Genomic DNA, 24,574 nt, shown 5'->3' with positions numbered 1-24,574 from the left:
TTGATTGTCAGCATCAGCAACTCCATCGCATCCACATCGAATATGTAGATCAACCTCAGTAAATCAATACGATGAAGATCCACTCTTGTTTTTTTCCCGTTCAATCGATAATGCAGAACGACGACTTTATCCAGCTCGAGCACATCAGTTCGCCCGATCCGCAACCGGGCGACGAAGAGGCCGACATCCTCATGTCCCTGCCATCCGGTAAGCTTCTCCCAACCCCCCCCCCTAAAAGTCAAACCAAACCTTGGCACCAAGCGTTCGGGTGACGCGGGCGGGCAGGGCAACAGCGAAATTTGGCGCGAATTTGACGTCATTTCTCAGAACACGGGACCACCAGCTGTGTTTTGGCTTCTTTCCCCCCCCCTTTTCTATTGGCTTGTTTGCTCATCTCGCTGTGTCTTGCTTGATCTTGTCCATCAACGCTATCCACAAGGCGTGAACGTGTTTGGCGTGGACGCGAACGGCTCTTCGCAGACGACGCTCCTGCTCGAAGACGCCCCATTGACTGTGTGCCGCTTTCGCCACTCGCACGCTGCCTCTGCCTCCCCTGCTCCGTCATCATCGGGAGCGCCGTCTGCGCCTGCGTTCGAAGAGACGCTCGAAGGCTTTCTGCAGTGCGCCGAGTGGATCTTCCCGCTGATGCGCGACTCGCCCGTCCTGCGCGCTGGGCCGCGATTCTACATCTTCCCAAACCCACTGCGCGACGAGTCGCTCCCAGCGCACGACCAGACGACCGCTACTACAAGCAGCTTGCACACGGCCGAGTTCACCGGCCTCATCCTGGGCTACTCGATCGAGGACAACTACGTCCGGCTGCTCGAGGAGATGATGCGCCACTTTTGCGACTTTCGCGATGGCGGACTGAGTGCTTCGTCGTCGTCGTCGTCGTCGTCGTCGTCGTCAAGCTCAGCGTCATCGGCACGTTCGTCCTCCATCAACTACAGAAACCCGTCCAGCTCCAGCGCCGCCAGCACGTCGAATAGCGCGCCCGTCTCTCGTTCGAGCTCTTCCAGCGCCTCCGACGTAAGAAAGCATCAACCCCAAAGATGCTCAGGTGTGCAGAGATGCTCAATCTGGTTGTTTTGGTTTTGTGCTCTGTTGGGGGGCGGTGGAATATTCGATGCAGTCTGGCTGGTTGGCGACAGGATTGGCGTTTGGCAAAATCGCGTTCGAAAAGGCCAAAGAAGCTTCCACGGCTGCTGCTTCGGCTGCCAAGATGCAATACGACGCGTATGTGAATCTGCAATATCTTGTTGAAAGTGCAGTTGCTCGGCGTGTTGCTGACTGCAGGTCGGCATCTCACAGATACCAAGAACGGAATCGTGTTGCTCGGGTCCAGCTCGACTCGGATGGGTCCATTCTCACAGCCAAGAATGTTGTTGCCTACCTGGTGAATGCACAGGATGAGTCTAAGCTTGCTGCTCAGGTATGCTGCGTTTGGAGGGGATGGCAGAAAAGCGCGCAGACATGCTCAAAATTGCTTGTCGTTCTCACCCTTTTCTGTTCTTTTTTTCTTTCTTTCTTTTTTTCCTTCTTCAACCACCAGGGCGAACTGAAGCTGTTTTCGAGCGAGGCAGATTGCAAGGTGCAAATCCGTGACTTTTCCATGTCGTTGACAGAAGTCACAAAGTGCATTCGTGATCGCAGCAACAAGGGCTTTAAACTGCTCCTGCGAAACGCCAGTCAGCTCTTGCTGCTGTTTGATACACGATGTCCCGAAGAGGTGTTTGACAAGTACGCCTTTTTGTCGTCTGCACAATTTTGTCGACCGTCTGATCAAAACGATCATTGAGCTGAGCTGATGTTTCTGTCTCTCGATCTTTGCTCTTTTTTTCATGGGGTGTGTTTGACAGATTTGAAGAGGTCGCGCGTCGCTACATTGGCGAGGCTGCAGTCGTCCGAACTCGAACTGCTAGTGAAGAAGCCGATTGGGCCGACTACATCCAGCAAGCCCTTCAGCGCAGCTCGGTTTGGATTTCAGAGACGGCCGTTCGCGGTGCTGCCGGTATGACTGACTGACTGACTGACTGACTGGAGCGATGGACGCAGCTTGCTCGATCACGCCAACTCATCATTTTTTTTTGTTTGCGACGTTTCCATTCTTCAGTTGCCGGACAAGTTGTGGTGCAAGGGGGCGACAAGCTGATTTCCGTCCTTCCAAAGTCGGAGCAGCCTGCTCGCGTTGATCACCAAACGAGTCGGAACTTGCAATATGCCAAGACGTTTACTGGTACTGAACTTGTGTCGTGTGCTGAATCGTCGTCGTCGAATTTTGAGTGTGCCATTTCTAACTGACGGCGTGGCTGCTTTCTTGCTTTTTTTTCGAATCTTCTCGCCACAGGCGGTGTTGTCAAAGTCAGCTCGGTTGTCGTCAAGGGCGTGCACAAGGTCGCCTCACACGTGGCCTTGCAGGTCACACCGCACATCAACAAGGCCCTGTATGGCCCGCAAGCAACCGAGCAGACCAAGCCGAGCAATCTGCATCGTGTGGCCGCCTCGGGTGCTGTTGCAGTTCACACGGTGTTTGAAGGTCTTGAGCGGGCTGCGGAAATCATTGGCAAGGACGTGCGCTCCGCGACTGTTGCCGTGGTTGCACACCGCTATGGCCGCCCAGCAGGCGTGGCTGCTGGCGACGCCATGGACACTGCCGGCAATATCGGACGCGTTGCCCTCAACACGCGCAAGATTGGCACGGGCGCGTTTGTGCGAATGACTGCAACCGAGGCCAGCAAACAAGTCTTGGCAGGCAATCAGCAGCGTCCAGAACAGCCGCAAGGTCCTCCTGCCCTGTCCGCGCCAGCCTCCATGCCTGCACTGGAGGCTCCCCGCTCGAGGCCCATGATTGAGGCTGCTGCACCAGCAGAACCTGTCGCACGACCAGTCTCGGCGCCTGCGCGTCCTGTTTCACCGCGTACCAGCACTCCGCAACGCCCTCCGCCACCGCAGTCCAATGCTTCACAACAGCGTGTGATGATGACAGAGTAAATGGGGGCCCATTCTTTTTCCTTTTTTTTTTGAATTTTTGATCATGTTTCGGATTATTTTTTTGCCACTTGTGTTTCAGTTGATGCATTGCAGTGTGTGTTTTTGGTGGTGTGTATCTATTGTTGTCCCACTTTGTGTTTAGTTCATGTCTTGCAAATTTGTGCAGGTTTGCATTCTTTTGTTTTGTGACGTTGGGGCTTATTAAACAAATTGACCGTGTGCAACTAGTCCCTCGGTCCCGAAGTACTTTGTGTTGGTGTTTTGCCGGTTGATGTATGGACAGTAAGGAATGTCGTCGTTGTCGTCGAGATTGGGCGACATCCACACCCTCTCCGTCAAGTTGAAGGGAACCTCCGAAATCCCCTGCGCGGTCTGCTGAAATACTGTGGACGCCGGCAACCCGTTCCTATCGATAGGAGCAATAGGCACATGCCTCACACCAAAGAATGGCTTTTTGCAGCGATGCGTCTGGACGAGATCCAGCGGCTCGCCCGAGACGAGAAGGCGCCCTCGACCCCATGCATTCCGGTTGGGAAATGCTGCCGTCTCACCGCTCAGTCTGTGATAATGAATAGACCAGTCTGGAGAGAGGTAGCGAACGGTGACTGGCGCACACTTGAACATGAGCAGCTGGAATTCGTGCAAGCCTGGGTTGCTTGTGCCAAGGGTGCATGTGCTGACGTCCATGGTCTGCACCGTCTGAATGATTGCATTGTACCCTTGCACTGATGTAATCCAGTTGAGCTCGCAGGGGTCGTTATGATGTGCGCCCTGTCGAGACAGACCAAGTTGAGCGAAAACCAAGGCGGCAAACACACACGCCATCTCAACAAACAAAAAAAAAACGTACCGTCTTGGTTGGATCGTGGTAGAACGACATGACAAACACAGTCATTGGGTTGCGCTTCAAGAAGGCCACGAGCGGTCGCACCGCAAAGCTCCGCTCATACAGCACGTCGGGTCGGGTCGACATGACAATGTCTGCGGGAGCGACGGTGAATCGTCCGCTGTTTGGCATGCGAGGGAGCAAATGCATTGCTCGATGGACCCCGACCCAGCTGCGAGCACGATGGGAGTGAAACACACCACGCTCTGCTTGTTGATCGGAAACCACAGTCACATACGGAATCTGCAACCGACGAAGCGCGGGCTCGATTTGCTTTGCAAGAATGTCGACCGGTTTGCCGTGGATCAGAGTCTGCTCCTTGACCAGTGCAGACCCGTTCTTCTTCCACCAGCTATCCTGGGGAGCATCAAGATCCGACCACAAGTACTCGGCCAGGAAAATCTGCGCGCCCTGCGCTCGCATCGGCTCGACCCAACTTTCAAAGTTGGCAAGGTTCAGCGCCTGCGAGCGAAGATGCCCCGCCATTGTGACGAATATCCGACTTGTAACAGCAGGCAATGGAGCTGGAGCAAAGTCGGATGCAAACACGCCCACGACCCTTGCCAAATCTTGGAATCGTTCCGCCAGCTCGGGCAACTCGAGATCAGCTTGGACTGGGTTTTCTGGAGGCGAGGCCAGTTGTGTACATGGCACGTCGATCGCGTCCTGCAAACTGATGCTCTGCACGAGCTGCTCCAGCTGGCGTCGGGTGTCCTGCAGCTCCGTCTCGAGCGACGCGATCGTGTCTTGGTGGACGGATTGTTCGGCCTGTTGCGTGTCCCACGGCCGCAGAAGCACCACGGTTGCGATATTGCACACGAGGAGCAGTACTATTAGGACATTGTGAGTCTGTTTCGATCCTGGCGCCATTGCAGCGGGAGCGAACAGGGAGAAGGGCGATTCAGGTTTTCCTCCCAATGGAGCAGAACAGAAGACTGCGGTTGAACAATACAAGTTAGTCTGGCGGTAATACTAGTAGCAAATGCGATACTCTACTAGGTCAGACATTGAGCACTAGCAGCATGCCGCCGATAGCTTCTGCTGGACAGCAATTGAACATGCTCAAGCCAAGCTGCTTTTTGCTTCCAAACCATTTTTAACGAGTACCATTTTCCATGTGTTTATGACGTTGATGCGTGATTCTTTGGACTCTGGAGTAGTAGGAAAACCCAATTCAAGTCAATGCAAGTCCAGTCATTCAAATCTCCAACAGTACAAGTTTAGCTGGAGAGCGCCTTCTTTTGACCGTCCTTACCCCGACCCTCCCATCCCAAGACAACCATGAGTGCATCTGGGCTTGCCATTTCGAATGCGTCTGCTGGCGGCGGCAACCCGAACAGTGTGGCTGGCTCGTCGCCTCCGAATCTTGGCTCAATGTCACCGAGCCGTGCTCAAGCTCAAGCTCAAGCTCAAGCTCAAGCTCAAGCTCAAGCTCAAGCTCAAGCCCAAGCCCAAGCCCAGGCTCAAGCTCAGCTGCAGGCCTACCAAATGCCACCCAGCGCAATGGTGCCTGCGCTGTCCCTTCCGCAAGCGCCGATTCCCACCGCGACAATGCCGTCGAGCACAGCGTCGTCATTGCAGACGCAGCAGTCGATGGACGGCAACCAGGTGCTTGGCGCGACAACGCACGTCAGCTTTGTCTGCCAGAAGTGCTCGCTGCCGCTCAAGCTGGACGCGTCGCTGGCGGACATGGACCAGGAGACGTGCGCCAGAATGGCCCAACAGCTGCTGCAACCGCCGTCTCAAGGTAGGTGGGCGTCGGCCATGTTTGCTCAAAAAAAGCTTGATATTTGCATTACGAGCAAATTAGTTTGGGGCGGGGTGGTGTGATGGTAACGGGAGGCGAGGCGGAGAGGGTACAGCTTACTTCGCTGCACTGACTCTCACTTTTGCTTGCTTTTTTGTTGGTTTGTGCCCTTCGAGCAGGAGACGCTGCTGATGGCGATGGACGACGAGCCAGCCTGACTCCAGGCGTCGGGGCATCGCAGGGACCCGCGACTGGCGGTAGCAGCACGCTGACACCTTCGTCGTCGTTTGCAGCAGTCGACCTTGCAACGAGTGGCAGCTCTACCCCCACCAACAAGAAGAACAGCAGCCTCAAGTACAGAATCCGAGCAGCGAGCAGCTTGTTTGACTTGATGTCGAGCATGGGCGAAGTCGACCACCCACTCTGCAAGGAGTGCAGCGACCAACTCGTCGAAAGCCTCGAAGATGACTTGCTGGATGCAGAGCAAGAGCTCAACTACTACCGCGAGTTCTTGGCACGGTCGCAGGAGGAAGATGCCGATCCGCGTGACAGCGCACTCGAGCGTGAGGAGCTTCAAAAGCTGCGCTTTGAAGAAGCGGGTCTGCAACAGCGAGTCTTCCAGCTGGAGACGGATCGAGAGATTGCCAGTCAGGAACTCGCCTCTCTGACTGTGCAGCAAGCTGAAGTTGATCGCGACAGCGAAGTCTATTGGAAAGAGTACAGCGAGTTCCAGCGGCAACTCCGCGAGTTTCTCGAGGAGCATGATTGGTATGTTTGTTTGTTTGGTTGTTTGGTTGGTTGGTTGGGGGGTTTTGATCAGCGTGTTTGTGTTGTCATCTGACCTTTTGCTTCGGGGGTTTCTTCTTCCTTGTGTGTAATGCAGTATCGAGATGCGTTTGCAAAATGCGTCAGCCTCGCTGAGCCGATTGAACAAGACCAACATCTACAACGATACGTTCCACATCTGGTTTGAAGGGCATTTTGGCACGATTAATGGTTTCCGGCTCGGGCGCCTGCAAAACAGCCCGGTATGTTTGTCACTTTCCTCGCATGGCGTCGTGCGGAAGCTTTGAAATTTTCGAGGGTGTCATTCTCATTTCGTGGGTTCAGGTCGACTGGGCTGAAATCAATGCGGCGTGGGGCCAAACCGCTCTGCTTCTTCAAAGCATGGCTGAACGTCTCAAGTTTACATTCAACAAGTACGTTGAGATTTTTTGAACAAGAGGTTTCGTGTGATTTTGTGGTTTTCTGGAGGCTCTCACTGACCTGTTTGGAAATCCAGGTACCGAATTGTTCCGCTTGGGAGCTACACTCGGATTGAAAACGTTGAAGATGAAACGCGCTTTGAGCTGTAAAGATCCGCTGATCTATCTTTGCTCGTCTTTGCTCTTCATGCTGTGCTCACTGCCTTCATGCCCCTGCTTTATTTTTCTTGTTTTCTCTAGGTACTCGACCGGAGCCTCAAAGCTGTTCAACTTTGGCCAGTCCAGCTTTGACAGCGCCATGATTGCGTTTTTGGACTGCTTGCAACAATTGACGCTTCATGTCGAGAGTCGAGATCCTCAGTTCCATCTGCCATATCCGTATGTTTCGACTGCACATCACGACTGCTTGCGTTGTGTTGCGACTCTTGTACAGCTGACTGACTTTGTTTTTTGTTTCGACTCGCTTTGCTTGCGACAGTGTCGTCAAAGACAAGATTGGAGAGCAGTCCATCAGGTTTGTCAACTCCAAGCTGGAAACGTGGACGAAGGCACTGAAGAACTTGTTGACGGATTTGAAATGGTGCTTGGCTTGGGTGAGCAAGATGATCCCCCAATAAGCTCAGTGGTGTTGAAACATCTCTTTGTGTTAATACTATACTTTTTTTTAAACAACGAATCGCACGAAATCGAAAAATGAAAAAATGTCGTGTCTCCGCCCGTCTCACCTCCGTGGAATGGTCTGTGGATCGATGGCCTCGCCATGGGTAAAGAATCCCTCGGCTCCATACATTTCGGTCTTGACTCGGTCGATGAACGGACACAGAGGAACGCCATCATCACCGTCATCGAGATTGAGGGATGGCATTCGTCGCGAAACGCCCGGTTTCACCTCAACAGTCGTGTTGCCAGTGTGGGTGAGTTGGCTCAATGTAGAAATAACCTTTCCTCGTTTCGAGACCAGCTCAAGTGGCGTGCGCTGAAAGCCGCGGAATGGCTTTTTGCACACTTGCGTGGAAACAATGTCAAATGGAATTGGATCGACCACCAGGTGGCCCATGTAAGGAAAGTCTGCCTGCGGGAAGCGGTGCGTCACGTTGTGCAGTCGATGGAGAAATACTGGCATTTCTGGCGCAATGTACCGCAGCGTGACTGGAGTGCAAGTGAACATGAGCACTTGAAACCAATTCAAACTCGGGTCGGCTCCCGGTGAACACGGCCCTGCCCGGCCAAAGCTTTGCAAGCTGTAGACGAATGCATCCTGTGCCTGCACAGTGGTAATCCATGTGACGTCGGATGGGTCGTTCTTGTGCTCACCCTGCAGCATTTCACAAAAGAAAAGCACAGCCACAAATGAGCGCCACCACTTTACGAAAGTTGTCAGGCCAACTCTGATGGCATAATCAGCTCACCGTGTAAGTGCGCTCGTGTGAAATGACAAATATTGTCATGGGATTCCGCTTCAGAAAGGCAACTAACGGCGCCAGTTTCAGCGACTTGACAAACAGCACATCCGGCCGAGTCGACAAGACGATATCGTGCGGGTGCATTGCTACGCCCTCCTGTTGCGCCAACAACCGCGTCGCCCGATGCGCGCCTAGCCACGATCGAAAACGGTTGAATTCAAAATTGCCCCGCTCGGTGGCGCTTTGTCCAACGACAACCAAGTGAGGAATCTGCAGTCGCTTCAATGCCGGCTGAATCAGATTGGACAGAATGTCCCGTGGCAGACCGTGGATCTTGGTCTGCTCGGCGACATAGTCCATTTCGTTATGCTTCCACCATGTCGCTCGAGTATCGTCGTCCAGCTTGGACCAGGTGTACTCCGAGACAAAGGCCTGGCCGCCTTGCTCCCGCAGCGACGCGACAAGGCTCTCAAAGTTGCGCAAATTCCGCCCTTGAGAGCGCAAATGGCCTCCCAGCTCAATGAATATTTGATGCGGATGTGTGGAAGAGGGCTCGGGCGGGCTGATATCCGAACGAAAGATGGCGGCAACTTGAGCCAAGTCCTGGAAGTGATTCGCCACAGACTGATCTTGGTCTGAAAGAGCAGCCTCGGACGCAGGCATGGATTGGTGCGACTGGCAATCGCATTGGGGCGTTGGCATGGCCGGTTGGTGCGCTTCTGCCAACCGACGTCTGAGCTCGAGCAGCTCAGAATTGGCTTGCTCCAGCTGGAGCAGCAACGCGCTGTTTGAGTCGACAACAACGCCGCCGCCGCCGCCGCATGTGTCACTATTCAGCGAGATGGAGTTGGCTGGATGAAACGGATGCCACCAAAAGCAAGCAAACGCGAACGCCGAGACTGCGAGCACAGCCGCAAGCCGGCGAGCGCGGGTCATCTGTTGGGCGATTCGACAACACGCACAAGAGTGACTGACTTTGGCACGGGTCGAAGAATACCATGTATAGAAAAGATGCAACGTCAAAAACCAATGTGCTTTTATTGAGCAATGATCACACCAAAGAATAGGCTACCTCAAGATTCACAACTGGGGCTTGAGCCAGGCCTGCAGATATTGAACAATGCTGGCCTGAATCGCTTTGACATTGGAGCCGTCGGGCTTGCACAGAGACGTGTCGCCATTGGTTTGAGCCGGAGACTGTTCGTTCGACAATCACATCAAAAACAGACAAACGCATAGCTCGTGAGGACTCCAGCAACTATCTTCCAGCAAACAACAACAGCAACAACAACAGCAACACGAAAAACAAATCATGACATCCATCATTTCTTACCTGAGGGCACCCGCGCATGTCCACGCCGTGGCCGCAGTTGTCGCAGACAGCAGTTGCAGTGGGTCGCAAGGGGTTGTTGGAAACCTGGAGTGTCACGTTTTGCCAAGGATCTTGGGCGCCGTTGGTGAAGAAGGTTTGCGTCGAGGCAATGTTGCGCGCGCCATAATATTCGTTGGTGGCGTTGATGACCGGGGGCCAGACGCCAAACACGTTCTGGCACAAGGACTGATAGTAGTCGATGGTCAGCTGGCGCGAACGAATGCTAAAGCCGGCGGGGGCGACCTGGAAGTAGCCCATTTCGGCGCACGTCTGGTACGTCCACTGACGCGCGCCAGAATCGGGACCCGCTTGCACTTGCTTGAGGTACTCTTGGCTGTATGAGAAGGGATCCACCTCAAAGATGGTGTAGAACGAGGTGGTCACGTACTGCGCAAACGCCAGGGTCATGTTCTGGCCAGCTTGGAACGCCTGGACAAGCGGCGGGCACATGGAATCCTTGTGGCCGTACTGGACGGACAGGGCGGTCGAATCGGCAAGCATGGACAAAAAGTCGAGGTTGCTGGAAAGCGACGTCGCCTTGAACAAGACCTTGGTCGCGACGGGATTGGCAGCAAGCAGGGCTTCGACGCCCGACATGGCCGCGTGCAGGGCATTCGCGCAATCGGAGCCCACCGAGCGAGTCACCTGCTCATCAAACTCGGGGAAGGACAGGACGACGTCGACGACGCCCGAGCTGGCCAGGCTGCCAGCAGTGAGGTGCGGGAACTTGAGGCGGAACCAGGCAGAGAGCGCGCCAGAGTACGACACGCCGTAGGTAAACCAGAGATTGTCGCCGCGTCCAGCGCGCTGCTGAGCGTAGCGGACGTCCACCACATTGTGCTGGTAAAAGTCACGGAAGGCAGCCAGATCGTTGATGGCCTGACGCGAGGTCAAGTACTGCAGATTCGGCGTGGTGAGCTGCGCGAACGGCGACGACTCGCCATAGTAACGGTGCTCCAGCGTCACAATAGCGGCATTGAACTGCTTGGACAAGACGCGAATGTAGTCGTTGGGAATGCCTCCGCAGGTGGCCTCGCCGCAAATGTACAGGAAAATGGGTCCGTTGACGGGATCAAAGTTGTCCGTGTTTTCAAAGTAGCTGTTCAAAGTCGGAAGCAAAGGGGGGAAAGGTGATATTCCGTGTAATAAAGGGCATGATGTGAGTGACAATTGTTTTTTTTTTTTTTTTCACTTGGGGGTCGATCTCGACATGTCAAGAATAAGATGCTCAGAACTGTAGAAACAACAAGCCTTATTTTGGCAGAATAACCAGCCACACATGGTGCGATGCCATGAACATGCAAAAGGCACCATTTCCATTGTTGACTCGTGGAATGCACCCCAGCGACGAGGACGATGAGCGATCACACGGCCGAGGCGAGGTCACGGTGCGGACTCCAAACCTGACGAGCTCACCCAAACACACACATATCAAACCCCGGCTGCTCGTTTGAGATGGAATTCGAGTTCGACTCGTTTTCTAACGCTTTTTTAAAGGAATGAGGGGATGGTTGGACGAACGCACCGCTGCTTGAACGTCTCGCGGTGCTGCGGATTGAAGTGATCGATCAGCTGGTTGAAGACGGACTGGCTGTCGTTGCCCAGCGCGGAAGCGGATCGGCGTTGGATGAGCGAGGCAGGCGTGCGGCCGAGAGCAGTGGCTGCGTCAGGCGCGAGGCACGCAACGAGGAGCACGGCGAGGCCGAGCGAGGCAGCGGCAGCTGCAGCGCGGCAATGGAAAACCATAGGAAAAAACGAAAGGATAAAAAAAAAAAAAAAAAAAAAAAAGAGACTGAGACAAAAAAAAAAACTCAGACGACTCTCTCAGAATGTAGGCACTTGAGCGAGAAAAAGGAGCACCATGCAACACTGCCCTTGAAGCATCAATATCATCATGGTCCGTTATGCTGCTCAACAGGTCAATCTCGTCCGTGTTTGGTGCATTTTCTTCGCTGGCCGGCAAAAACTCAAGAATGTATTTTTTGGTCTAATAATCTCACGAACGGTCAACTTATTGTGGAACAACGCGAAGCAGGACAGTGTCCTCAGAGACCTCGACGAGCTCTTTGAGGTTGGAGCGAGCATTGGAGAGCCCGTCGGCTTGCATCGGTCCAACAACGTCCTCCAAGGGGTTTGAAAACCAGCCCTTGATGGACTTAACGAGACCGGAATCGTCATAGATTGTCTTTGAATGGGTGTTGTGGAATCGAGATGACAGCGTGAAAAACCGCCCTTCGCCAACTGGAGGGCGGTTCATGACCTTCGCGTTGTGAAGCCATCCGACACTCTGCAATCGTTTGAAAAAGTTCTTTCTGTGGAAGCGGCAGCGAAAGGTGCACGCCACCAAGAAGAGAAAGCAATCAGCAGCAACCGCACAACGCATGAGAAAACGACGCACACAGCGCAACACAAAAAAGTGAAACCAACACTCCAAAAATTAAAAGGCTTCCAGCCGTCGTACCCTTCTGCCGAGTCATCCAACTCGTTGGAAAAGCCATTGACGGAGACCAATTGAGCATACTGCAAGAGATTGACGCCGCCAGTGTGATGCGGCGAAGCCGGAATAAATCCGATTCGATCGAGTTCCGCACTGAGTTGAAGTGGCAGTGGTGGGACGGTCAGATAGCTCACGCCATCCATTGGCAGCGTGTCCACATCGTGCAATGCCACGACATCGGCGGCGTACGTTTCATGTGCGTAACGCGCTCCGATGTTGAGCAGCCAGTTTCGGTTGAACGGTAAATTGTCTGCTTGCTCGACAACCACAAACTTTGCAAAGCGACAAATGGGCTTCTTCAGGGGATCTGCCTTTCCTTTCGACCACTCTTGCGTCCGAACGGCGTGCTCGGTCAGCAAGTGTCGTCGCATCCAAGGCAGGAAGACTTGCAAGTGCTCGTCTCGCCTTCGGAAGGGCACCACGATCGCCAGCGTGAGTGTATTGTTGGTGCACAATTGCGCCGGCGTTGGCAGGCTCTCATCTGTAAAGGACGTCGCCTACCAAGAGCGAAGAGCGAGGAACGACGTAAAACGATCAAGGTGAATCAAAACAAAGCCGCTGGTGGTCTTTGCAGCGAGGTCGAAGCGATGATGGTCTTTTCCCGGCCCTGCCCCAGCCAAGCCACCTCCACCCAAACCCCCTCAATCATCAAAGCAGTAAGCTGTCATTGCCATCGTGGCCCTTGGGAGTGACGAGATTGAGCTTTTACCTCAACAGCGAGCTGCTGGACGTAATCCGAGAGCTCGTCAGCGTGCTGCTGCTTGACCCGCAGCTGCTCGCGAATGTGCGCATCCGACTGTTGCTCGCCATCAAGTAACAAAGCAACCATGCATCAAAGCAACAACCAAGCAAGGCAAGTGAGCGATGGCGGCAGCACAAAACAGAGTTCGCACGCTGGAGGGTGCTGTTTGGTCCCAAAGGAGCTAGCTGAACCATCATCCATGCGACTCATCCAGAGTTGGGTAGTTGGGGAGGCGGGGGGGGGTGAAGTTGTGACAAGGAAGAGCTGCTCTCAATCACACTTACACTGGCATGGCTGACGATCAAGACCAGCAGGAGGATGAGCGCTGCAGCAGCCAGCAGAACGCGCGGCTTGTACATTTCTGAGAGCAGGGGGAAAAACAAAAACAGAATGAAAAGAAAAATCAGACTGGGTCGAAATGCACGCGCACTCGCACACGCATAGTGGATTCTGAGACAATTTCGATTCAGCAACAGATTTCAAAGAATCGAATGTGGATACTGAAAATGGACGAATCTGCCATTTGGGACGACTCATTTCCCACATATTGAATGACGGCTCATTCACAGAACAGCGTGTAACAGGGTAAACGTCGACAGGTGCATGAATGTATTGCAACAAACGAAAAAAAAAAAAGCTTCCTGATCAGATCCGACATAGATCTAAAGAGACTCGAATCGAAAACTGAAACCGTTGCAGGATCGAAGCTGAACTTCCCAGCCCTCGCGCATTTGTTGGAGGATGAATGTATTCAGTATACTGTACTTGTACTTGTAACTGGAAGGGATCCGGGGGCACAATCGTCCTTTTTTGTTGTCGTGGCAGCGCGAACACGCTCGATGATGGCTGTCAAACTCCTGTCGCGGTTATCGGCTCATCGCACCGTGCTGCTTGCCGTGTGCATGGTGCTGGTGGTGGTTGGGTACATGGTGTCTTCGTTCCAAGCGGTGAGGCGCTTTGGTGTTCTGGCGGCGCTGCGCTGTGCTGCGCTGTCGTGGCTGATCAGCTGCAGCAAACCTGTCAAACTCATCGACATTGACATTTTGGCAGGCCGAGAAGACCAACAAACTCCTGGTGCGCAGCCAGTCGCACGCTCAAGGGCTCATGGATTTCATTCAGCAGTTGGCTTACGAGGTATGTGCGGTGTGCGTGTGCTGTGCTCCGATGACGAGTGGGAGGCTGGAGAACCCAGCGAACGAACAAAAGCCATGCTCTATTCATTGCTTCAGCTCGCCACCACCACCACCACCACCCGCCTTCGACGTCACGCCGCTCGCTGATATCGCATGCAACGACAATGGTGGTACAGGACTTGGTTGAGCAACCGAGGCTTTCGAATCTCAACAACTGGACCTTTTGAACCATTTCGCTCACGCGCACTCTTGGAAGGTGTTTCGACCAGTACTTGTCGCGATCGCCAGTGGTGCAAAAGTGCCAAGACTCTTGGCACATCTCCCTTGTGTGCATGTGCAATTTCCTCTTTACTTTGAAACCGCGGGAAGGGTGCAGAGAATCGGAGATGATGGCAAAAGTAGTTTGTTTCGTTTCGCTCCTGTCTGTGTTGGTTTCTCACGCCGACTGTCTCCCTGCCCTTCATTGACACGCACTCAGGTGACAGAAACGTACCGCACCAGCCTTGAAACACCGGTTCAGCTTTGCTCCAACTCGACCTCGACGCTGGCCATTGTTGTGCCCTATCGAAACCGCGAAGCGCATTTGAAAGTGTTCCTGCCATGGATGCGTCGACATCTACTGGCCGAGCACGCACGACGGCTGGAACAATGGTCGCAAGGGCTCCAAGATCAGGCAAACCCACCCGTCTGCCAGTTTGCCAAGTTTGTCATTGTCGAGCAAGCCGACAACACGCCCTTCAACCGCGCTTGGCTGCTCAACATTGGGTCGGCGTACGCGTACTCAGAGTACGGTGCGGATGTGCTATCCTTGCACGATGTTGATACGCTTCCTCTTGACGGCGTGCACTACTTGAACGTTCCACCATTGCCTCTCCAACTCTCGGGTGAAATTGACCGGTACGGATTTGTGCCGCACTATCCTGCCAACGCTGGCGGTGTAAATCTCCTGCAATATTCGCAGTTTGCGGCTTTCAATGGGTTTTCCAATGGATTCGATGGCTGGGGTGCAGAGTAAGTGCGCAATGTTGAACGAGTGTGGAGGTGACTTTGATGTTTTTAACCAACGCGTTTCCCCTTCCTCCCTTGCTTCCTGCGTCAGAGACGATGACTTTTTCCATCGTCTCGAAAGCGTAGGGCTGATAGAGCGTGCTGGCATCATGAATCGGCCACCGGTAGGGCATGGAAGGTTTTTCACCCTTTCCTCGAAAGATCACACGGAACGCGACAAGTCTGGCTACAGCGAGAGGATGCAACAAACCTACGGCCGATCGTACGACGCTGAAAGTAACGCCGCCGATGGATTGTCGACCCTGCGTTACCACCTCAAAGACGCCATCGCACTTGCCGACGACACTGTGGTATTGAAAGTGGTTCGCAAGCCGTCACACTAAGATAACACAACAAATGGATGCGATTTCGGTGTAAAAATCATCGTACTTGTCAAACGAATCATGGATTGATTGTAAAATAGCAACATTCTCAGGACACACCACAAGATCCAAAAAATTAGGCGTTGGCGGTGCCGCTGGTGGACGCGCCGTTGGCTTTTTGCTTGAGATGAGTTTCGTACGCCTTGGTCTGTTGCTCAAACGCCTTTTCGAGCTTCTTTCGTGCGCTCTTGGCAACCTCGACACCCGCAGCATCGTGCGTCGGAATACCCTACGTTTGAGTTTTGCGCGCAAGTCAGTGAGCCGAACGTGTGGTTGTTTCCGACCAAAACGCCGTGCTATCTCGCTCAACAAAAACCTCACCTTCTCGTCAAACTTGGAATACTTGTCGGTTGCGCTCAGGAACATTTCAGCGGGGTTGATGCTGTTTTGGGCGTCCTTCTTGGCCTTGTCCTCAGCGGCCTTGCGCTTGGCTTCCTCCTTGGCCGCTGCTGCCGCTTCGCGTGCCTGCAGACCAAGTCCAACAGAGTCAAACATGAGGATGGGGGCATCGACGTTTGAGCAACCACGGTCATTTCTTTTGTTTTTCTTTTTTTCTGTTGTGCTTTTTTTTTTTTGGTTTTTTTTTTTTTTGCTTCTTCAGCCCCAGAGCGGGTTGCCAACCTACCTCCTTTTCGCGTTGCTTTTCGCGCATAATTTCCTCGCGATCGACAATCTTGACAACGGCATCGCCGCCTTCGACGTCTTCCAGACGAATGCCAAGTTGGGGGAGGGTCTCGTCGCGGAGAGCATCGCAGGCTTGCAGCAGCGCAGTTGCCTTGGATGCACGCGCCTCTTTGCGCACGACATCGCGGAAGGCAGCAATAGTCTTGGCTGCGGGGAGCAGAACGATGTCGGCGCTCGCGCCGTCTGCGCCGCCGATCGGGAAGCCAATCTCGCCAGCGCGTCCGTTGGGAATGACACCGACGACGCTCAGGATCCAGGTGGCAAAGTTGCCGACGCCGCGCAGAATGTTGGACTTTGGCACATTGCCGGGGGTGTTGAGGTAGGTGTTGGTGGCCGAAACGAGATCCTGGAGGTGACCAAACACGGCGGGCGTGTTGATCGAGTTGAGGAAGGCCTCGTGGATGGCCTGCTTGGTTGCTCGCAGCTTGGCCTCGAGCGCCTCGTCAGCAGCAACGAATTTGTTTGCCGGTGCCGACTGGAGCGCGGCTTTGATGTTGAGGAAGAATTCCTAAAAACAAAGAAAACAAAAAGAGTTGCGAGAGAAAAACAGGGAGGAAACCAGGTCGAGTCAGTGACAGACGGCTCATTGCCCGATGAAAAAAAACAACCAACAGGGAACAAAACACTCTTACGTTGAAGGACTTTTCAACGCTGATAGCTTCGGTCATCGTGCTCTTGCTGTAGTCAAGGCCCTTGTTCCATGCGTGGAGCAAGAACATGATGCGAATTTGACGGGCAGTGTACGCCTCGAGCGCCTCCTGTAAAAGTTGGCAAACAAAAGTCGTGAGGCAAAGATTTGTTGGAAAAGCTGAGCTTTCATGTGCCACCTCTAAGACCACACACTCTGATACGTACACGAATGGTGATAAAGTTCTTGAGAGACTTGGACATTTTGCGGCCTTCGATCGCGAGATGGCCAGTGTGCATAAAGTAGTTAATCCACTGCTTGTTATCAAAGAAGGCTTCCGACTGAGCAATCTCGTTGTCGTGGTGGGGGAACTTGAGATCAATGCCGCCACCGTGAATGTCCAGCGTCGAGCCAATGACCTTGCTGTGATTGTGATGGGAGCAAGGTGGTCGCATTGGTGAGTGGCCAGTCAGACGACGACGCACAACGGAGAAGGAAAAACAAAAAAAAAATAAAAATAAAAAAACACCAAAGAAAACGACAAATTCCAAGCCAAACAAGCAAACCAGCACTCACCCAGCCATGGCAGAGCACTCAATGTGCCAGCCGGGACGGCCCTTGCCCCATGGCGAGTCCCACGCGGGTTCGCCAGCCTTGGACTTTTTCCAAAGGGCGAAATCGTTGGGATGCTTCTTGTCCGAGCCCGCATCCGTCGCGGAAAGCTCGCCCTCGCCTTCGGCCAGGGAGGCGGCATTGCCGACGGCCTCTGGCACGAGCTTGGCGTAGTGGTGACCCTTGTTCTGGTCAAAGGAAGTCGTCGAAAAGTACACGGAGCCGTTCGACGCATACGCGTAGCCGTTGCCAATCACCTTTTCCACAAACTCGATAATCTCGTCAATGTAGTCGCTGACACGGGTCAGACGGTCTGGCTCAAGAATGTGGAGCGCCTTCATGTCAATGTTGAACTGCTCCTCCCAGTAGCGAGCCGTTTTGGCGAAAATGGCCGGATCCGTCACCGAGGCGCCAAACTGGCTGTCGAGCCACTCGGCCAGCGCGTCGCGGGCCGCGTCGCACAGCTCGGACGCCGGGGCAGCAGCGTTCGCAAGCAGCGCGGTGACCTTGTCGGCCAGCTTGGTGCGGAAATCCCGCTTGCCATCGTCCGCGGCCAGTGCGTTGGTCTTGGCAGCGAAAAACTCGAGAGCGGCAGCAATGTCCTTGCGAACTTGGTCGACAGCAAGGGCCTTGGCGACGTACTCTTCAAACAGGTGGTTGCGGCGTGCCTTGAGAATGATCTTGTCGTCGACGTCGGTGATGTTCATGACCCATCGCATGTCGTAGTGAAAGTAGTCCGCCAGCACGCGGCGAATCACATCAAACTGGATGTACGTGCTCGCGTGTCCCATATGCGACGCGTCGTACACAGTGGGTCCGCAAATGTACGCGTTGACCGTGTTTCCATTCGCGGGAATGAATTCGTCCTGTCAACAAAAAATCAAAGAGTTAGTGTTTGTTTTTTCAATGTGAGTTCGTTGCTTTTAGCTGACGCTGGAGGTTGAGAGATTTGAGTGAGGATAGGCTGTTGGGTTGTGAGGTGAGTGTTAGCATTGGTTGCATCAGCGCACCAATCCATTTGCATTGCGTTTGAACCCTCTGCTCCTCCACTCTCAGCGAGTGAGTATCAAACGAGGATGTCATCATCTGTTGTATTGTTGTCGACGACGTTGGGATGAACCCATGGCCGTCATCCCTCGTGGAAGCACGCTACAGTCAAATAAACCGCATCTCGAACGCAAGTCTCTCTGGTGGTTCTGCCCCCCTTGCCTGCCTGCCTCCCCTCGAGCGGGATCCGTCGACTGTGGTGTTGCTTTGAAGGGGGAGAAGAGGTACTTGTGAGTCGAGAGTTGATATGTGTGGGGGGACGGTGGCAGGAACACCAGCTTAAATGCAGCGGCGTCGAGATCGCAGCAAATAAAAACGCGCGCGTATTGGTCCACCGTTTGGCCCCGAACAGACAGAGAGCGAGAGGCAGGGGCAGAGGGAGAGGGGACACGAATTGGACGGATGTGACTGAGAGACGCACCACTTCACGGGTGAGCGAGTTGTGCAGGCGAAGACCGGTGCGGACGGCGTTCGGGTTGCTGGGCTTCTCCCAAGCAGGCTGTGTGCGTTGCGCCATGAGCAGAGACGAAACAGTGAAAAATAATAACAATAAAAGAGACTGAGAACTTGAACTAAATGCATGTTACAGTAACAACACACAGTTGCGGTGGATTTGGAAGGGGGAGGTTTGGCGTTTCGAACTTTTTCTTCGTTTTTGTTTTCAGCAAAACACAAAAAGCAAACACAGACATTTGACACGGCTGAGGTGAACGTTTCCCACAAGAGAGAGATAGCAGGAAACCAAAAAGTACAATGCCGCGATTCCATCCAAAACGAAATCGCGCTCGGAGTTTGTATGATTTGTGACCAACTTAATGATCGGTGCGTCGCCTGTGCAAAGAACAGACAAGTCAGTCAAGAGCAAACAACGTGAACGCCAAGAGTCAAATTCTTCCGTGCACTCACCGTGGGGAGGCCTTGATGATGTCGTCGACACGCAGAATCATCTCGGCAGCCTCGGACGCTGACACGAGCACCTGACGCTTCACCTTGAATGACTCTGTAATGCCAAGCTCGACCATATCGCCAAGAATACCCTTCTCCATGTCTGTTTTCCGCAAATCAAAAAGCGTCAAACGTGAGTTGCCAGCATCCTTCAAAAAAGCAAACACAAAAACAAACAAAAAAATGTACTTACCCAAGCCAATAGTGTGCTTGCCCTCAGAGTGGGCAGCACGGAGGTGCGAGACAAGCTCAGAGCTGTCAAAACCGCCGTTGTCAGCAATGATGGTGGGGATTTGTCGGAGAGCGCGGGCAAAGGCCTCGATGGCGATCGACTCCTTGCCGGGGGTCTTGAGGGCGAGGGCGTCGACAGCGGTGGACATGATCATCTCAGAGCAGCCGCCACCGTAGACGACGCGGGTCTCCTTGACCGTTTGGGTGAGGACGCAGAGGGCGTCGTGGAGCGAGCGCTCGGCCTCGTCGAGGATTTGTTGGGTGGCACCGCGGAGCACGACAGTGCAGGCCTCGCCGCGAGCGACGCCAGAGAAGCGGATCAGACGGTCCTCGCCAATCATAATCTCCTCAATCAGCTTGCACTTGCCAAGCTTGACGAGCTCGGGGTGGTCGAAGGTGGACGAAATCTCGCCGCCAGTGACAAGAGCGAGACGCTCAATGTTGTCGAAATCGGCGTGCTCGATGGCCATGACGCCCTTCTCGGCAAACAGCTGCTCGGGGTAGTTGTAGATGAGCTGGCGGTTGATAAAGCAGTTGATGTTGTGCGAGAGGATGCGGTCGACCTTGGCCTTCATCTTCTCCTTCTCTGCAGACTCAATCTCGGCAACCTTGGCAGTCGAGTCCACTCGGACGCGCGAGCCAAACACCTTGATCTTGTCAGTGTCCATGGCGGTGTTGCCGAGAAGAATGGTGGCGTTCTCAATGCGCTTGGGCTGGTTGACGCCAATCTTCTTGTCCAGGATGAAGCCCTCGTCGAGGTAGGAATCCTTCAGGTTGCCGCCGAGCTTCTTGATGATCTGGATGTGCTCGAGGTCGGTGCTGCCCTTCAGGCGGAGCACGGCGTCGACGGCCAGGTTGGAGAAGAACTCCTTGTTGTGGTGCAGAATCTTTGAGCTGAGCGTGGTGCGGGCAATGTTGACAAGGTCCTCGCGGAACTTTGCCGGGTCTGAGCCGTGGTCGTGGGCAGCCTCAGTCAAGGTGGCGCGCGCCACATCGACGGCCTTGCGCCAACCCGAGATGATGGTCTGCGGGTGGATTCGCTGGGCGATGAGCTTTTCGCCCTCGCGAAGGAGCTCGCAAGCGAGCACGCTGATGGAGAGGAAGAGAGGGAGAGAAAGAGCGAAGAGGTGAGAATCAGGCAAAAAAAAAAAAAAAAAAAAGCAAGAAAAAAAATGGCAACAAGCCCAATACACACAAACGAATGCGGCCTCTCGAAGGCAGCGCACTTACCAGACAGAGGTGGTACCATCACCAACTTCGGCGTCCTGGACCTTGGAAATGTCAACGAGGACCTTGGCGGCAGGGTTGTCGACACCAATCGAGCTAAGAATGGTCGCACCGTCGTTGGTCACCTGGATGGCGCCGTCCCGGCTGGACAGGGACTGGAGGATCTTGTCCATGCCCTTGGGGCCGAGTGTGCTCTTGACGAGGTCGCCGATGGCAATCGCGCCAACGAACGAGGACTGTTTGATGAGGAGAAGAAGAAGAGCACAACAGTGAGCAGACCGTTGTTGGTTTCGGTTTTGCCAAGTGCTGGTAATGACATGCGTTGGCTTGATCTCTCTGATATCTCCCACCGCTGCTATGCGCAACCAAAGGCTGTTGTTTGGTGGATACTTACGAGACGCGCGGTTTCGCCCTTCTCTTCGACGGCTTGGTCGCCCAGGACCTGAACTGGCTGCAGTGGGTTGACCTGTTGACCAAATTGACAATTGACAATTGGCAGTGTGAGTACAAAGACACCGGACGGTGGTGGGGTTTGTGGTTTGGAAGGACGTCCAGTGCTGGCGTAGGTGCTTCGTGGAAAGGCAGCGAAAAAATAAAAAATAAAATAAAATAAAATAAAATAAAAATAAACTCGCATTTGCCGCCGTCGCTTGGCATGATCGCGGTGCCGCTGGAGCCCCCCAGAGAGTGCGGTGTGCACGTCCCAACAATACGCGCAGCATGTGCACGATGCCAGTCGCTGGGTCGACGGGCGAGCGTCAAAGCACTTGGAAAAGAGTCGCGATCTCGCCAATTTTTCTTTCTTTTTTTTTCCCTTTCGTTGCATCGCTACGCGCTTTTCCCCTTGTGCTGAGTGCGTGTGCTCGGATGAGACGCATAGCGACTGCGACACGAGCAGATGAAGGCAGGCCGAGCGGCAGGCGGGGGGAGAGTGTGCAGACTGGCCGCACAGAGACAGCGATGAAAGCTGCAACTTGAATGGAATAAAAAAATTAAAAAAATTAAAAAAATAAAAAAAAATAAAAAATCCAATGTGAAACACAATGGGAAAAAACCATGTGCGATGACCATTGAAGAAATGCATTGGCGAGGCCGACTGGTGGGGGTTCAGGGCGTATCGTCCCCCTTCATCAGCCTTCGTCAGACTGCTGTTATGGAATAAAACCGAAAGAGCGCGACCGAGGGACGCTTGGACGGGGCGATAGAAAAGGGCGAAAAGGCGAAAAGGGGTTTTACCATTGGAAATTTGTATGGAAGAACTCAAAAGACTGCACTTGCGAGTTTTCGATTGCAGCAATGTTTGATTTGGTAATGCATTTATCAGAGTTATGAGGTTGAAGCGAAAAGAGATTGGTAGGCTCGACCATGTACAGCAATGAAACGAAAAAAACGCGCGAAAAGCAGATTCTGCTGTCAAAAACCAAATCCAATGGCTGACAATTTGATGCAGTGCAGATGATTATGTGTGTTTGCAACCAACCATTGAATTCAATGCCCAAATCGAATCTTGTCTCAGACTGCTCAGCTCAGTCCTTTTTGTTCAGTAAGTCGCTCTTTTATTCTTTTTTTTTTTTTTTCTTTTTTGTTGTTTCATTTTGACGACTCCCCGTCGCTCGTCGTTCGTCGTCTTTCCTCCCATGTTGCCTTCCCCGTTTCCAACTCTTCTCTCGTCTCCTTCGTTCTGTTGCACTTTCGCTGCCTCTGATGCGCAATCTGCTCTTCGGGGCAATCGTTGTTCCATCCACAGTTTCGACCATGTGCTTTTTTTTTTCCCTTTTTTTTTTTTTTTTTTTTTTTTGTCCTTCTTTTCTTCTTTACGTCTCTCTTTCTCAGCTTTTTCTTTTGCTCTGCGGCAGTGGTGAAATTTTGTTCGATCGCGTCCAAAAGCAACATTCAAAGTGTCGCTTTTATACTATGACGTGTAAACTATTTTGATGTAATGAGTCTGAGCCGCTTTTATTCTCTTTTTTTTTTTTTCTTTTTCCTTTTGGTTTTGTTGCATGTATTTCTTTGCTCCAACCTCAATTCAATCGTATGTTCTCACTTTCATGCCATCCACGTTGGATTTTTTTGTGGCAGAAGCAAAAGTCTACTCGAATCGAGTTATTGGCGGAACAGTCATGACACAGGGAGCAATCTGAGCCGCGAAAGAGTAGCTGGGCGCGTTCATGTCGAGCATGACAAAGTGCCCTCGCATCGATCCACCCATCCTGGTCGAGTAGCTCGTCGCAGAGCAGTACTGAAAATGGGATCCAGCCGCAATCTCGGGATAGAGGCCAACGACGCCCGGTCCCTCAACAGTCTCGCTTGGCGTGTCGGGCTGCTCAATTACCCACCGCCTGGACGCCAGCTTGTACCGTGCACCTGCGGGCATGGCATTCGTTCCAACCATGCTGTGTGAGATTTTTTAGGTCAAGGTGAGCAAACCAAACAACAGCAACAAAACAACAACCAACAAAGGTCAGTTGCAAATCTCAAGCAAGAAGAAGGCTGCGTTGTGCGTGCATTGCCCCTACCGCAGTTTGTAAATAAAGCCGTATTCAGAGCCATTTTCGTGCAGCCGAGTGCGTGAGGGCCATGGCAAACTACTCATGCTGATCTGGATGCCATTTGTGGTTGCCGTGCTGACGCCCTCGCCAAAGGTGGGGAAGAGATCAATCACGCCATTGTCGTCGGCAATGAGCCTTGTGCTGGCAAGATCGCGAGCATACCCTTCAATCCATTCTGTCAGCGAATTGGTTTGAAACCCATCCAACCCCTTCGAGTCAAAGGAGATGAGGTCCAACAGGGGCGCGTCACGAGCGTCCGCGTTCGGCTCAAGTAGTGGCATCACAATGCATGGGGCTCCCATAAACCTGATCAACTGCCTGCCGAGCACATCCAGCTCACGGAGGCGTGGAAAAAACAGGTCGCGCACCTCGTCGTACGCGCCCGCCGTCCCGAAAACCGGCATTCCTATGTTTTGGCCATCGTTCATGCGATAGAGGCAAAGTACTGCCTGTGTGAGGGATGCGTACTTGCTGCAACGCCGCGCAAACAGCGGTTGCACAAAAAGTGGCGCACAAACATTTTGTGTGTGAGTGTCACGAATCAAAGCTACTGAACAAAACCATTGGAACCCTCGGCGTACCTTGCAGGATACAATAATCCAAGCGTCCCCGGTCGGAGCAGCCCGTGAATGCGAGGGGAGTTGACACGGAGCCAACCTGTGAATATCCGCCAAGCGCGACGCATGCGCGTGTACGTTGGAAGCAAGTGGCCAAACGCTAGATGATGTCGAATGTATCGACGACGCCACGGCGACCCTGCTGCTGCTGCGCGGTCGTTGCGCGACTCGTCCGCCGTCCGCCACAGCGTCGGATTGAGCGCGCACGACGGGATGCCGCGAGCTCGGGCGGCTTCGTGCACGCGCTCTTGGTCGACCTGCGTTCCATCTCCGCCAGCAGCTGACATGATGCTTGTGAGCTCTCGCGGATCGAGTGGCGCGTCGGTATCCTGGTCGGGGTTGGACTCGTCCACGCTGAACGTCGCAACGCAGTGTCGGCGCCAGATTGCATCCGAGCCCAGCTCGACCACATCGCGCAGCGCACGGCAGGTGGCAGAGACAGCCACGAGATCGCGCACGCTCACTGCCGGGTCGCCCAGGATGAGTTCCAGCAGCTCCAGCGGCAGCGTCGGCAGCGAAGTCATCGTGCGAGAGCGAGCGGTTCAGGTTGATGACTGAATTTCGGATTTGCCAATGCCAATGTAGTTTCATACAAAGCCTCAAAGTCACTTGGTTTCAATGCTTCTGC

At 53.5% G+C, this 24,574-nt stretch overlaps 10 protein-coding genes across 10 annotated transcripts; 3 read left to right on the top strand and 7 right to left on the bottom strand.

Moving 5' to 3' along the window:
- Nucleotides 1–97: 97 nt before the first annotated feature.
- CAOG_07335 (hypothetical protein) lies at nucleotides 98–3,201 on the top strand. The gene is made up of 8 exons (XM_004343144.2): nucleotides 98–207; nucleotides 440–1,029; nucleotides 1,133–1,236; nucleotides 1,312–1,432; nucleotides 1,553–1,740; nucleotides 1,860–2,011; nucleotides 2,114–2,236; nucleotides 2,348–3,201. Exons 1-8 carry the CDS (start codon nucleotides 111–113, stop codon nucleotides 2,989–2,991), a joined length of 2,019 nt encoding a protein of 672 aa, XP_004343194.1. The 5' UTR covers nucleotides 98–110; the 3' UTR covers nucleotides 2,992–3,201.
- CAOG_07334 (hypothetical protein) lies at nucleotides 3,193–4,747 on the bottom strand (the record flags this gene model as incomplete). The annotated part of the gene is made up of 3 exons (XM_004343143.1): nucleotides 3,193–3,762; nucleotides 3,842–3,998; nucleotides 4,116–4,747. The coding sequence occupies 3 exons, from the start codon at nucleotides 4,745–4,747 to the stop codon at nucleotides 3,193–3,195; spliced, it is 1,359 nt and encodes a 452-aa protein (XP_004343193.1).
- A 333-nt stretch (nucleotides 4,748–5,080) lies between these two features.
- Nucleotides 5,081–7,505, top strand: CAOG_07333 (beclin). Its single transcript, XM_004343142.2, has 7 exons — nucleotides 5,081–5,624; nucleotides 5,804–6,392; nucleotides 6,508–6,652; nucleotides 6,735–6,823; nucleotides 6,907–6,975; nucleotides 7,070–7,207; nucleotides 7,308–7,505. The coding sequence occupies exons 1-7, from the start codon at nucleotides 5,159–5,161 to the stop codon at nucleotides 7,444–7,446; spliced, it is 1,635 nt and encodes a 544-aa protein (XP_004343192.2). The 5' UTR covers nucleotides 5,081–5,158; the 3' UTR covers nucleotides 7,447–7,505.
- A 45-nt stretch (nucleotides 7,506–7,550) lies between these two features.
- Nucleotides 7,551–9,168, bottom strand: CAOG_07332 (hypothetical protein; the record flags this gene model as incomplete). The annotated part of the gene is made up of 2 exons (XM_004343141.1): nucleotides 7,551–8,144; nucleotides 8,239–9,168. 2 exons carry the CDS (start codon nucleotides 9,166–9,168, stop codon nucleotides 7,551–7,553), a joined length of 1,524 nt encoding a protein of 507 aa, XP_004343191.1.
- Nucleotides 9,169–9,258: 90 nt separating this feature from the next.
- On the bottom strand, nucleotides 9,259–11,376 carry CAOG_07331 (serine carboxypeptidase S28). The gene is made up of 3 exons (XM_004343140.2): nucleotides 11,130–11,376; nucleotides 9,566–10,703; nucleotides 9,259–9,429 (listed from the first exon to the last, which is right to left on the bottom strand). Exons 1-3 carry the CDS (start codon nucleotides 11,348–11,350, stop codon nucleotides 9,313–9,315), a joined length of 1,476 nt encoding a protein of 491 aa, XP_004343190.1. The 5' UTR covers nucleotides 11,351–11,376; the 3' UTR covers nucleotides 9,259–9,312.
- Nucleotides 11,377–11,615: 239 nt separating this feature from the next.
- CAOG_07330 (hypothetical protein) lies at nucleotides 11,616–13,202 on the bottom strand (the record flags this gene model as incomplete). Its single annotated transcript, XM_004343139.1, has 4 exons — nucleotides 11,616–11,916; nucleotides 12,003–12,598; nucleotides 12,811–12,897; nucleotides 13,128–13,202. The coding sequence occupies 4 exons, from the start codon at nucleotides 13,200–13,202 to the stop codon at nucleotides 11,616–11,618; spliced, it is 1,059 nt and encodes a 352-aa protein (XP_004343189.1).
- Nucleotides 13,203–13,650: 448 nt separating this feature from the next.
- Nucleotides 13,651–15,473, top strand: CAOG_07329 (hypothetical protein). The gene is made up of 4 exons (XM_004343138.2): nucleotides 13,651–13,790; nucleotides 13,894–13,977; nucleotides 14,455–14,987; nucleotides 15,076–15,473. The coding sequence occupies exons 1-4, from the start codon at nucleotides 13,683–13,685 to the stop codon at nucleotides 15,365–15,367; spliced, it is 1,017 nt and encodes a 338-aa protein (XP_004343188.2). The 5' UTR covers nucleotides 13,651–13,682; the 3' UTR covers nucleotides 15,368–15,473.
- CAOG_07328 (cysteinyl-tRNA synthetase) lies at nucleotides 15,386–18,937 on the bottom strand. Its single transcript, XM_004343137.2, has 7 exons — nucleotides 18,799–18,937; nucleotides 17,295–18,196; nucleotides 16,946–17,141; nucleotides 16,723–16,848; nucleotides 16,032–16,598; nucleotides 15,728–15,871; nucleotides 15,386–15,635 (listed from the first exon to the last, which is right to left on the bottom strand). The coding sequence occupies exons 1-7, from the start codon at nucleotides 18,892–18,894 to the stop codon at nucleotides 15,483–15,485; spliced, it is 2,184 nt and encodes a 727-aa protein (XP_004343187.1). The 5' UTR covers nucleotides 18,895–18,937; the 3' UTR covers nucleotides 15,386–15,482.
- Nucleotides 18,938–18,943: 6 nt separating this feature from the next.
- On the bottom strand, nucleotides 18,944–22,040 carry CAOG_07327 (chaperonin subunit 2). The gene is made up of 6 exons (XM_004343136.2): nucleotides 22,017–22,040; nucleotides 21,175–21,246; nucleotides 20,784–21,016; nucleotides 19,516–20,642; nucleotides 19,284–19,425; nucleotides 18,944–19,208 (listed from the first exon to the last, which is right to left on the bottom strand). The coding sequence occupies exons 1-6, from the start codon at nucleotides 22,017–22,019 to the stop codon at nucleotides 19,190–19,192; spliced, it is 1,596 nt and encodes a 531-aa protein (XP_004343186.2). The 5' UTR covers nucleotides 22,020–22,040; the 3' UTR covers nucleotides 18,944–19,189.
- A 683-nt stretch (nucleotides 22,041–22,723) lies between these two features.
- On the bottom strand, nucleotides 22,724–24,494 carry CAOG_07326 (hypothetical protein). Its single transcript, XM_004343135.2, has 3 exons — nucleotides 23,911–24,494; nucleotides 23,297–23,800; nucleotides 22,724–23,173 (listed from the first exon to the last, which is right to left on the bottom strand). The coding sequence occupies exons 1-3, from the start codon at nucleotides 24,468–24,470 to the stop codon at nucleotides 22,870–22,872; spliced, it is 1,368 nt and encodes a 455-aa protein (XP_004343185.1). The 5' UTR covers nucleotides 24,471–24,494; the 3' UTR covers nucleotides 22,724–22,869.
- Between the last annotated feature and the right edge of the window lie 80 nt (nucleotides 24,495–24,574).

This window comes from Capsaspora owczarzaki, assembly GCF_000151315.2.
Source record: "Capsaspora owczarzaki ATCC 30864 unplaced genomic scaffold supercont2.15, whole genome shotgun sequence".
Taxonomy (NCBI): Eukaryota; class Filasterea; order Ministeriida; family Capsasporidae; genus Capsaspora; species Capsaspora owczarzaki.
The sequence above is the reverse complement of the archived record's forward strand: the minus strand, read 5'-3'. Positions and strand labels throughout refer to the sequence as shown.

Coding starts and splice junctions, on each gene's coding strand:
- CAOG_07335 (XM_004343144.2), top strand. CDS start 111: ATGCAGAACGACGACTTTATCCAGCTCGAGCACATCAGTTCGCCCGAT. Junction 1,237..1,311: donor GCCAAGATGCAATACGACGC/GTATGTGAATCT, acceptor GGCATCTCACAG/ATACCAAGAACGGAATCGTG. Junction 1,741..1,859: donor CCCGAAGAGGTGTTTGACAA/GTACGCCTTTTT, acceptor TGTGTTTGACAG/ATTTGAAGAGGTCGCGCGTC.
- CAOG_07333 (XM_004343142.2), top strand. CDS start 5,159: ATGAGTGCATCTGGGCTTGCCATTTCGAATGCGTCTGCTGGCGGCGGC. Junction 6,976..7,069: donor GATGAAACGCGCTTTGAGCT/GTAAAGATCCGC, acceptor TGTTTTCTCTAG/GTACTCGACCGGAGCCTCAA. Junction 7,208..7,307: donor CAGTTCCATCTGCCATATCC/GTATGTTTCGAC, acceptor TGCTTGCGACAG/TGTCGTCAAAGACAAGATTG.
- CAOG_07331 (XM_004343140.2), bottom strand. CDS start 11,350: ATGGTTTTCCATTGCCGCGCTGCAGCTGCCGCTGCCTCGCTCGGCCTC. Junction 10,704..11,129: donor CGCGAGACGTTCAAGCAGCG/GTGCGTTCGTCC, acceptor GACTTTGAACAG/CTACTTTGAAAACACGGACA. Junction 9,430..9,565: donor ACATGCGCGGGTGCCCTCAG/GTAAGAAATGAT, acceptor TCGAACGAACAG/TCTCCGGCTCAAACCAATGG.
- CAOG_07329 (XM_004343138.2), top strand. CDS start 13,683: ATGATGGCTGTCAAACTCCTGTCGCGGTTATCGGCTCATCGCACCGTG. Junction 13,978..14,454: donor TTCAGCAGTTGGCTTACGAG/GTATGTGCGGTG, acceptor ACACGCACTCAG/GTGACAGAAACGTACCGCAC. Junction 14,988..15,075: donor TTCGATGGCTGGGGTGCAGA/GTAAGTGCGCAA, acceptor TTCCTGCGTCAG/AGACGATGACTTTTTCCATC.
- CAOG_07328 (XM_004343137.2), bottom strand. CDS start 18,894: ATGGCGCAACGCACACAGCCTGCTTGGGAGAAGCCCAGCAACCCGAAC. Junction 16,849..16,945: donor AGAACTTTATCACCATTCGT/GTACGTATCAGA, acceptor CAACTTTTACAG/GAGGCGCTCGAGGCGTACAC. Junction 16,599..16,722: donor GCGTTGAAAAGTCCTTCAAC/GTAAGAGTGTTT, acceptor CTTTGTTTTTAG/GAATTCTTCCTCAACATCAA.
- CAOG_07327 (XM_004343136.2), bottom strand. Junction 20,643..20,783: donor GATGGTACCACCTCTGTCTG/GTAAGTGCGCTG, acceptor CCTCTCCATCAG/CGTGCTCGCTTGCGAGCTCC. Junction 19,426..19,515: donor CAAGCACACTATTGGCTTGG/GTAAGTACATTT, acceptor TGCGGAAAACAG/ACATGGAGAAGGGTATTCTT.
- CAOG_07326 (XM_004343135.2), bottom strand. CDS start 24,470: ATGACTTCGCTGCCGACGCTGCCGCTGGAGCTGCTGGAACTCATCCTG. Junction 23,801..23,910: donor GGATTATTGTATCCTGCAAG/GTACGCCGAGGG, acceptor GCGGCGTTGCAG/CAAGTACGCATCCCTCACAC. Junction 23,174..23,296: donor GGCTTTATTTACAAACTGCG/GTAGGGGCAATG, acceptor AATCTCACACAG/CATGGTTGGAACGAATGCCA.